A 12194-nucleotide genomic window follows, 5' to 3' on the forward strand; every position below is an offset into this window, starting at 1 on the left:
ATAACCAACAACCCCTGGTTTGTCTCAGACACAATCTATAATTAAAAACTAAAACTAAAGCAAACACTTATCCCCATAATGGTGATCTAAAAAGGTGACTCCTTCCCTTCAGTGATTATGATTGTTAACAGCAGGTGTTCATCACTACTGGCTTATCATTACTCAATTTATCACTTAATTATCTCTAACTTTAACACTGTTTCAGTGTTACATTTAACACTCCTGGGTGTGGACTAAAAAAACTCTTTTGATTCCAATAAAGAATTGCAATTATAGTGGATCATCTGCCAGCAGCCATATCACCCTGTAGCCCAATAGTTTGGTTTCCCATTGAAGCTAAGCAGGGTTGAGCCTGGTCAGTACCTGTATGGGAGGCCAACTGAGAAAAACAAGGTAGCTGCTGGCAGAGGTGTTAGTGAGGCCAGCAGGGGCGCTCACCCTGTGGTCTGTGTGGGTCCTAAGACCCCAGTATAGTGATGGGGACACTGTACTGTAACAAGCACCGTCCTTTAGATGAGAACTTAAACCGAGGTCCTGACTCTCTTTGGTCATTAAATCTCTCATGGTTCTTCTTGTAAAGAGTAGGGGTGTAACCCCGGGGTCCTGGCCAAAAATTCCCTCCATTGCCCCTTACCAATCATGGACTCCTAATAATCCCCATCCACTGAATGGGCTTTATCACCCTCTCTCCTCTCCACCTATCGCTGGTGTGTGGTGAGCGCACTGGCGCTGTTGTACTGTGGCTGCCGTCACATCATCCAAGTAGAGCTGCCTACTGGTGGTGGTTGAGGAGAGACCCCTGACATGAGTGTAAAGTGCTTTGGGTGTGCAGTAGTACATATGAAAGCGCTATATAAATGCCTCATACATTTATCTGTAGGAGGCTTTCTGGGGCAGCAGTCTTACTGGTCATAACTGGCAGGAACCGATTGTCCACCAGTTTCCATCCATAATCCACGGTGTTCATGTCACCTTCCTCTCCAATCCACACCATGATCTGGAAGTAAACTCTTTGGCAGTGGTATTTTGTTGAGGACTCAGTCGGAGGTAGACATTCTGGGGTAACAAATTATTTAGAGGTATCTACTATTTAGAGGTATCTATAAAGGTTGTAGCGCAAAGAGGCAGGTTAATTGGTACTCCTTTTGCCAAACCACACTGCTATTTCCTTGGTCCCATGGTCCTCTATGACATTCCTTGATTGATGTGGGAGCAGTGACCTGTTTGTCATGGTCCTTTTTTCACCCTGGAGTGATTGCTACTATGATTCCCATTCATTGGAAGGTCCCCTTACCATAAATAGCAGAGGTCTTCAACCCTGATCCTGGGGGCCCACTGTCCTGCAGAGTTTAGCTCCAACCCTAATCAAAGACAGGTGAAGCTAATCAAGCTCTTCAGGATCACTTGTTGAAAACACACAGGCGTGTGTTGAAGCAGGTTGGAAATAAACTTTGCAGGACAGTGGGTCCCCAGGAGCAGGGTTGAAGACCTCTGATCAATAGTAAGGATGCTCTGGACAACAATGTACAACATTGTCCCCAGCAAAAAGAAGTGCCATGTCCAGCACATCTATGTCATCCGGTAACATATCTGGAGCAACTGAATCTGCTACATTCTTTTCAAAACGCAATATTTCCTTGTATGATGAAGCAAATCCCATTCCATGAAGGGTATCCGCCAGGAATTGTGAATGATCCATACTGCACTGCAAGGCCAAGTGGTAATGGAGCTACAGCAGCACGTGGTCGTGCCGTCTGGACAATTGCCTGTCCAATTCCTGCAACCTTTCGGCTTGTCTTCTTACCCACAAAAAGACTATTCAAAAGTGTACGGAGAGTCTCAGGAACAAACAAAAGGGCAGAGTGAAGCTCAAGGGACTTTGTGCTCAGATACTGATCCATAACGGATGGCACATTGGACTTGATATCACTTTTGATCAATTGCGCAGCTGTTTGAATGATTGCTTGTTTCTGGGATTCCTTATCCTTTTCTTGTTCACTGAAATAAGATTGTATAATTTGTGATGTCTTCTCTCTCGTTGTCAGTATGTCATGGAGGCCTTCCCTTTCAGTGAAATGTACTTTTTCCTGGTACTGTTCTCCCAATTATTCTATTGCATCATGTCATGTGCGAATCGGTGGGCGGAGCTAAACAGGCAGTGATGAAGTAAGCATTGATATTCCTCTGCAGAGGCGGTGCTTGCCTCCCTTTGATTTAATTGAAAAATCTGTCGTATTCTGGGCCTGGCGTCAATAAAAGCTTTTATTGGACTAACAAGGAAGTTTTTAGTTCTTAAACTTACAGGATATCCTTATAGTATGATGACCTCTAATATGTCAAATGCTCAAGGATAACTCAGTTCATAACTCCTTTAAAGTGGTCAAGGATGAATAGGTCAATTTTTTTGTGCAAAATGGTATCCACTCTTCTGCCAACAACATATTAATGAGGCATGCAATATCAAATGTCAGTATTCTCTTCCACCATCTTCTGAATCACTGAAAATTTTGAATTTAGTTTTGTTTGGTTTAGTATAATGCCACCCTTTATACTCAAAAAAGATCTATAGATGATGCTTTACATACGCATTACCTTATTCAAATTGAAATGAGTGACCATTTTAGAGGGTTCACACACAGGCCTCTGCTCGGGCTAATTCAGAGTTGTTTATGATCAAAGTTATACAACTCCAATGTAAGTTACTTTTGGTTGCAATAACTTTTGCATTGAATGCCAAGTCTGTGTTTTAGCAGAAAAGGGTATGTGTCCAAAAACACGTACTGAGTAGGAGTTACATGAAATAGGCTAAATCCTTTACATCTCTTGTTCACACCAAACAAAGATAAAACCTTACAATAATCTCACAAAACATAAGTATGTTATTATGTCAGTGCACTTTAGACAAGTCCAATGGATTCATAGACCCAGAAAACATGGGGTTAGTGTTAAGTTACGTTTTATTAATGTTGCAGTTAACGTTGGATTCTTGAAGAAAAAGTAGACGAGAGATGGATCATCTTTAGCCGTGCATATGCATAACAGAGAACAGTATAACATTACATTATATACAACTGAGGACATAATGAACATATTTTAACAGTTAGACGCCAAGATTACTAGGTTAGATCAAATAATGAAGGATATTTTAAGTGCTTCTTGGCCACCTTGGACGCCATCTTGAAAATTACACCCTTCTGGTGGTGAAACTTTGGTAAACTTTTAGTATGTTATTAAGGACACCTAATACTACAAACAGCAGCTGAAAAACCTTTTGTTAGAATATTTTTAGGGTTAGGTGTTTTTTTTTTCCATATATGCAGCCGCCTAGTACAAATCTTTTGAATGAATGATTTAATGACTCACTCAAAGACTTCACTCGTTTCATTACTGGATGAATCAGTGTTTTTGTAGGAATCGCTTGAGTGAATGATTCATTGACTCACTTTAAAGACTTCACTTGTTTCATTACTGGATGAATCAGTGTTTTTGAACAAATCTCTTGAATGAATGATTCAATGACTCATAAAGAGTTCACTTGTTTCATTACTGGATGAACTGTTGTCATTACTGCTGTTTGTGTGCAGATATCCACGTGTGTCTGCTGTCCTACTCTCATAACGTGGCGGCCGAAGGGAAGTATGTGGCCTCCGTCAGCACCATGGTGGAGACCAGCAACCCTGAGAAGGAGGTTCAGCCCGGCCTGGCCCTGCTGGAGCCCATCATGGAGAAGTGAGAACCCGACCCAACCTGACCCGCTTTGGCCTGATTACATGCCTGTCACTCACTGCACTTTTGTCCTGCAGGTTTGTGTCCATCAGTAACCTGATGATCCCAACGGACGACGGACGCCGCAGTCAGGTAACGAATGGTCAGCTTTATTTACACACACTGTTTCAAAGCAACGAACGAAACTCTTGAGTGAATGATTCAATGACTCACTCATAAAGACTTAACTTGTTCCATTACTGGATGAATCCATGTTTTTGAATCCCTAGAGTGAATGATTCAGTGACTCACTCATAAAGACTCACTTTTTTCATTACTCGATTAATCAGTTTTTTTGTATGAATCTCTTGAGTGAATGATTCAATGACTCACTCATAAAGACTTCACTTGGGTTTTATTGTGTTTTTGTCTAGATCTTTATCTCTCGATCGTATGACCACACGACACACTTCGAGACCGAGACTGAAGACATCATGGATCTGTACCGCCGCATCACAGGGTCAGAGTTCATCTTCAGGAACCCCAAAGATGGCGACTCCGACGAGTGATCATTCGGCCAAACGTCATCATTCTGTCATCATTACCGTCTCTGTGGGTTTAGTGTCCGCCAGTGTTCTTCACCAAAGTTATGCAGGTGTGGAGCGAGGAAATGATGGCATATTTCATTAGCCACTTTTACTGGTTGCATTCAATCGCCATTCCGTGTTTGGTCTAAGGCGCAGTATTTTATGTCACCTTTGCAGAATACAATATTAAGATCTCGCATTTCTCTTTAGCAACACTCTGAAAGTGAATAGCACATATAGACATAGACTGATCAGGCGTAACATACACTCACCTAAAGGATTATTAGGAACACCTGTTCAATTTTTCATTAATGCAATTATCTAATCAGCCAATCACATGGCAGTTCTTCAGTGCATTTAGGGGTGTGGTCCTGGTCAAGACAATCTCCTGAACTCCAAACTGAATGTCAGAATGGGAAAGAAAGGTGATTTAAGCCGTTTTGAGCGTGGCATGGTTGTTGGTGCCAGATGGGCCGGTCTGAGTATTTCACAATCTGCTCAGTTACTGGGATTTACACACACAACCATTTCTAGGGTTTACAAAGAATGGTGTGAAAAGGGAAGAGCATCCAGTGTGCAGCAGTCCTGTGGGAGAAAATGCCTTGTTGATGCTCGAGGTCAGAGGAGAATGGGCCGACTGATTCAAGCTGATAGAAGAGCAACTTTGACTGAAATAACCACTCGTTACAACCGAGGTATGCAGCAAAGCATTTGTGAAGCCACAACACACACAACCTTGAGGCGGATGGGCTACACCAGCAGAAGACCCCACCGGGTACCACTCATCTCCACTACACATAGGACAAAGAGGCGACAATTTGCACGAGCTCACCAAAATTGGCCAGTTGAAGACTGGAGAAATGTTGCCTGGTCTGATGAGTCTCGATTTCTGTTGAGACATTCAGATGGTAGAGTCAGAATTTGGCGTAAACAGAATGAGAACATGGATCCATCATGCCTTGTTCCCACTGTGCAGGCTGGTGGTGGTGGTGTAATGGTGTGGGGGATGTTTTCTTGGCACACTTTAGGCCCCTTAGTGCCAATTGGGCATCGTTTAAATGCCACGGCCTACCTGAGCATTGTTTCTGACCATGTCCATCCCTTTATGACCACCATGTGCCCATCCTCTGATGGCTACTTCCAGCAGGATAATGCACCATGTCACAAAGCTCCAATCATTTCAGATTGGTTTCTTGAACATGACGATGAGTTGACTGAACTAAAATGGCCGCCACAGTCCCCAGATCTCAACCCAATAGAGCATCTTTGGGATGTGGTGGAACGGGAGCTTCGTGCCCTGGATGTGCATCCCACAAATCTCCATCAACTGCAAGATGCTCTCCTATCAATATGGGCCGACATTTCTAAAGAATGCTTTCAGCAGCTTGTTGATCAATGCCACGGAGAATTAAGGCAGTTCTGGAGGCCAAAGGGGTCAAACACAGCATTAGTGTGTGTTCCTAATAATCCTTTAGGTGAGTGTATATTCCTAATATTGTGTTGCTGGGACCCCACTAGACCCCTGGAGGTGAGCTGTATAATATAACCCACCAACAGCAGCCGCGAGGAAGAGATCATCAGTGCTATTCACTTCACCTGGTCGTAATGTTATGCCTGATTGGTGTAGATATCCATGGGTACTATAGGCGTAACATGACTAAATGTTTTCACAGTCCAAACTATAATATCTGCTTTAGAGTGTCTCCGTGTGAACGAAAGGACAAAATATAGAGAAACTGATTAATGTAGACAATGTTAGCATTAGCTAAAGTCAAACTAGCATTAAATACAGAAAAACACATGAACCCAATGACATGATTGATGGTAGTTTGTGCAGATATTTAGGATCACTGATTTTTGTTTCTATTTACCCTTCTGTAGTTTTCCTGTTTGTGTGGTAGATGCTAATAAAGATGTGGACGTGATGACGAGTGTGTGTTCATGAGCTGAGATTAACCCGTTATCAGAGGACAGAGACACCGGATTAACAGCCTCAATCTGGGACACACACACACATACTCTGGGACACACACACATACTCTGGGACACACACACACACACACTGCCCCTAAACCTACCCATCACAGGAAACATTCTGCATTTTTACTTTCTCATAAAAACTCCTCCTGTGTGATTTATAAGCCTTTTGTAAAGTGGGGCCATGGGTAATGTCCTCATATTTCACCCTCTCCTGTAATACCTGTGTCATACCCATGGCATTATACACATTTGAGTCCTCATATCACAAAAACAAGCCCACACACACACACACACAATTACTAGAATGCTTAACACACTGGGACACACGCGTGTTTAATACCTTTATTCTGTATTAACTCTACATTCATCAGCATAAAGACATTTACAGAGATCACGTGACACACATGAGGAAATTATATCATAAGCATGTTTCTCGTGGGGCGCTGTCATTGGCCGGCGCTGGAGGCCGGAGGGGGGATCAGAGCGGCCGCCACCAATCGCCTCTCGCTGGACAGGAAGTTGAACGTCGCACACGCGTTGGCCTGCAAGAGAAGAGTTCATGCGGTTAGCTAGACCTAATGTTCCTCATGTGCCTGATGTTTCCTGATGTTAGCTTACCGTGTCCTGCACCTCCACCGCGATGCCCTTCTTCCTCAGGAAATCCAGCACATCTGGATCCAGACGCTCCGTACGAGCTCCCGTCCCCACCACCAGAACCTCTGCAACACCACCAGCATACACAGTTCATACACATGACATACACACATGACACACACACATGACACATACACATGACACATACACAACATACACACATGACATACACTACACATGACACACACACGACACATACACAACATACACACATGACACACACACAACATACACACATGACATACACACATGACACACACACATGACACATACACATGACACATACACAACATACACACATGACATACACACATGACACACACACACGACACATACACATGACACATACACGACGTACACACGACATACACATATGACACACACATGACATACACACATGACATACACACATGACATACAAACGACACACACGACATCCACACACAACACATACACGACATAAACACGACACACACGACATACACACGACATAAACACGACACATATGTATGTCGTGTGTGTGTCATATGTGTATGTCATGTGTATGCCGTGTAAGTGTTGTGTGTAGATGTCGTGTGTGAATGCCGTGTGAATGTTGTGTGTGTCGTGTGTCATATGTGTATGTCGTGTGTGAGTGTATGTCCACACACAACACATACATGATATACACACATGACACATACACATGACATACACACGATACACACGACATACACACAACATAAACACGACATAAACACACACGAAATACACATATGAAACACGACATACACACAACATTCACACACGACATACACATGACATACACACATGACATATACACGATACACACGACATACACACAACATACACATATGACACACACGACATACACACGACAAACACACACGACATACACATATGACACATGACATACACACGACAAACACACACGACATACACATATGACACACGACATACACACGACATTCACACACGATATACACACACGACATCTACACACAACACATACATGACAAACACGACACATACACATGACACACATTCGACATATACACACGACGTACACACAACACATACATGACATACACACGGCATGCACACGACATACATACAACATACACACATGACATACACACACGATATACACACGACATACACAACACATACACATATGACACACACGACATACACACAACACATACATGACATACACACGGCATACACACGACATACACACAACACATACACATATGAGACACACGACATACACACATGACATGCACACGACATACACACATGACATTCACACACGATACACACACACCACATCTATACACAACACATACATGACATACACACGGCATACACACATGACATACACACACACATACATTACATACACACGGCATACACACGGCATACACACACGACACATACATTACATACACACGACACACATGACATACACACACACACGACACACATTACATACACACAACATACACATATGACACACACATGACATACATACACGACATACATCCGACATAAACAGGGCATACACACGACATACACACGACACATACATGACAAACCCACATGACATACATACATGACATATACACGACATACATGACATATACACGACATACATGACATACACACGACATACATAAATGACATATACGACAAACACACAACATACACACCACATTTATACGACATACATGACATACACACGACATACACTCATGACATACACGGCATACACACGGCATACACACAACATATACACATGACATACATGACATACACACAACATATATACATGACATACACACGAAATATACACATGACATACACATGACATATACACATGATATACACACGACATATACACAATACATACATGACATACACGACACATACAAAACACACACGACACATACACATGACATACACACATAAGGGCGAAATGTATATTTTGTCTGTCTCTTTAAATGCAAATGAGCTGCTGCTCCCCGCCCCCTTTTCAGAAGAGGGCGGAGCTTTTACAGCTAGAGTGTGGAGAAGCTCACAGGTGATGCTCAGAACATGTCCACTGACAGGTTTGCAGGTGTGCCGATGTACAGGTGTGCTGATGTACAGGTTTGCCGATGTACAGGTGTGCCGATGTACATGTGTGCTGATGTACAGGTGTACAGGTGTGCCGATGTACAGGTGTGCTGATGTACAGGTGTGCTGATGTACAGGTGTACAGGTGTGCTGATGTACAGGTGTGCTGTTGTATAGGTGTGCTGATGTACAGGTGTGCTGATGTACAGGTGTGCTGATGTACAGGTGTACAGGTGTGCTGATGTACAGGTGTGCTGATGTACAGGTGTGCTGATGTACAGGTGTGCTGATGTACAGGTGTACAGGTGTGCTGATGTACAGGTGTGCTGATGTACAGGTGTGCTGATGTACAGGTGTACAGGTGTGCTGATGTACAGGTGTGCTGATGTACAGGTGTACAGGTGTGCTGATGTACAGGTGTACAGGTGTGCTGATGTACAGGTGTGCTGATATACAGGTGTACAGGTGTGCTGATATACAGGTGTGCTGATGTACAGGTGTACAGGTGTACAGGTGTGCTGATGTACAGGTGTACCGGTGTACAGGTGTGCTGATATACAGGTGTACAGGTGTGCTAGTGTACAGGTGTGCTGATATACAGGTGTACAGGTGTGCTGATGTACAGGTGTGCTGATGTACAGGTGTGCTGATGTACAGGTGTACCGGTGTACAGGTGTGCTGATGTACAGGTGTACCGGTGTACAGGTGTGCTGATATACAGGTGTACAGGTGTGCTGATGTACAGGTGTACCGGTGTACAGGTGTGCTGATGTACAGGTGTACCGGTGTACAGGTGTGCTGATGTACAGGTGTACCGGTGTACAGGTGTGCTGATGTACAGGTGTACCGGTGTACAGGTGTGCTGATATACAGGTGTACAGGTGTGCTGATATACAGGTGTACAGGTGTGCTAGTGTACAGGTGTGCTGATGTACAGGTGTACCGGTGTGCTGATATACAGGTGTACAGGTGTGCTGATGTACAGGTGTACCGGTGTACCGGTGTACAGGTGTGTGTGCTCACCGATGCGCGGCTCCAGCAGGTGAAACAGAGACAAACTCTCGGCTGTGATATCCGTGTGACGGCCCACCTGTGAGAGCGCGAGAGGGAAAGAGGATAAGCTCACCAAAACAAATTAGGTTGAGGGAGCATTCCAGGATTTTTCTCCTCATAATGGACTTCAATGGGAACCAACAGCTGAAGGTCCAAATCACTGCAGCTTCAGAGGCTCTGATGAGCCCAGAGGAACAGAGTCTGATCCAGACAAACCATCACACATTTACAACACATTTATATGCACTTTCTAACCTGAAATATTCAACTTCGGTGTTGTTCTCCTTACCGGTGTATGACGTCATCACGTCGGAAAGGTCATGTGACGCAGGTGGAAGTGCCGACCAAGTGTTAAAACGAGCATGCAAACACTAAATCAAACTGCCTTTACATAAATAAAGGAGAAACTACGACAACGGATGACTTTAAAGATGGAGAACATGAATGGAGTTTTACGGCACTTCCTCCTGCGTCATGTGACCTTTCCGACGTGATGATGTCATACACCGGGAAGAAGAACAGCACAGAAGTCGAACATTTCAGGTTAAAAGTGTATAAATGTTTATTACTGTAGTAAATGTGTGATGGTTTGTCTGGATCAGACCCTATTCCTCTGGGCTCATCAGAGCCTCTGAAGCTGCAGTGATTTGGACCTTCAGCCGTTTGAGGTCCATTGAAGCCTATGAGGAGAAAAATCCTGGAATGTTTTCCTCAACCTAATTTCTCTTCGACTGAAGAAAGACAGACATGGGATGAGATGTGGATGATGAGATGTTGATTTGGGTCTCACGTTCCACTGCAGGATGGCGGGCGGCACCACGGCACACGGGCCCAGAACTCGGTTCCCGCTGATGTTGAAGCCGTTTGGGCTGTAGCTGTAGATGATGGCGGCTCCATCCGCCTCCTTCTGCATCACCGACACCGAGGTCCGCTGGTACAGCTCATCATCAGCCGGACCGAGCCTGTGTTCACGCGCCGGGGATGCTCTATACACGCACGCACGCACGCACGCACGCACACACCACACGCACGTGCACACACACGCACGCACGCACGCACGCACACACGCATGCACGCACACACAAGATAGTTGTAAAGGTTTTACAGGTGTCCAACGACATGCGGCTGAGTAATTAATGAATAATTTTCATTTTTGGGTGAACTAACCCTTTAAGGGTTAAACGCAGCGCAGCGCTGTTTTATCCTCTCACACATGTGAGTGTGTTAAAGTGATGTTATAACGCTACTATGAGCCACTAGTTCCCACTGCGGTGAGCGAGATCCTATCAGGCGGTAACACACGGCACTCTGAGCGGTAAATCACCAACAGCAGATTTAAACAATAAGACTAACTGTGCTGAGCTGGAGGACAATCATTAGTTTCTGTCCATCAATGATCCAAACAGTGTCTAATAAAACACATCAGATATTAAAGCGGCGATAGTGTTGCCATGGTTACTACACAATAACACCGGACGGGATGATGATGTCACTGATAGGCGACACACACACACATACGGGCCGTGTCCCGGTTAAAATCACGGATTTTAACATTTTTGGACACATTTGGGATACAAGTCAACACATAACACTGTTTTAGTGGCTTTTAGATATTTTAATCTTACATATTACTCATTATTTGATCAGACATGATTTTTAATATCTTTATAGAACATTTAATTACTTATTTATATAAAGATTACTTTTATTTCAGGGATAGCTAGACGGAAATGCTAATTGGACCTAAGGTCATGTGACCATGCGTACAGTACATACTAAACAATATCCAGTACACTAGAGTGCCTCAAACACATGCTCTAATCTGCAGAAGAAGCGCGTTTACCGGGAGAGCACCGGGAGAAGCCTCGCGCCGAGCCGCAGTCCGTGAACGCATCCCGGGGATAGAGCCCTCGCGACGCTCGCGGCAGCCATGATGACGCACGGACACATTTAACTGGCACACACAACATCCGCCCCTGCGCACCTCTGCGCTAAATATCTAACAGCGTACTTCTGTCTATCACTGTGTTCACTATATTCGCGTTTCAGTTTACAATTGTTTTATTTAAGTAATAATTAAACACAACAATAACAATA

At 44.0% G+C, this 12194-nt stretch overlaps 2 protein-coding genes and 1 pseudogene across 2 annotated transcripts in view; 2 read left to right on the top strand and 1 right to left on the bottom strand.

The window, feature by feature from the left end:
• Nucleotides 1-6199, top strand: part of zgc:112334 (uncharacterized protein LOC619199 homolog) — a 16241-nt gene extending 10042 nt beyond the window's left edge. The window contains exons 9-11 of the mRNA XM_067415098.1: nt 3585-3729; nt 3804-3858; nt 4140-6199. Of these exons, the coding sequence (XP_067271199.1) occupies nt 3585-3729; nt 3804-3858; nt 4140-4274 (335 nt within the window). The 3' untranslated portion in view covers nt 4275-6199. The remainder of the gene's footprint in view (nt 1-3584; nt 3730-3803; nt 3859-4139) is intronic.
• A 401-nt stretch (nt 6200-6600) lies between these two features.
• On the bottom strand, nt 6601-12179 carry ndufaf3 (NADH:ubiquinone oxidoreductase complex assembly factor). The gene is made up of 5 exons (XM_067415103.1): nt 11941-12179; nt 10888-11083; nt 10068-10134; nt 6891-6991; nt 6601-6814 (listed from the first exon to the last, which is right to left on the bottom strand). Exons 1-5 carry the CDS (start codon nt 12045-12047, stop codon nt 6719-6721), a joined length of 567 nt encoding a protein of 188 aa, XP_067271204.1. The 5' UTR covers nt 12048-12179; the 3' UTR covers nt 6601-6718.
• LOC137040692 (uncharacterized) lies at nt 7939-9974 on the top strand (annotated as a pseudogene).
• Nucleotides 12180-12194: the final 15 nt, after the last annotated feature.

This window comes from Pseudorasbora parva, chromosome 14, assembly GCF_024679245.1.
Source record: "Pseudorasbora parva isolate DD20220531a chromosome 14, ASM2467924v1, whole genome shotgun sequence".
In the NCBI taxonomy this organism is placed as follows: Eukaryota; Metazoa; Chordata; class Actinopteri; order Cypriniformes; family Gobionidae; genus Pseudorasbora; species Pseudorasbora parva.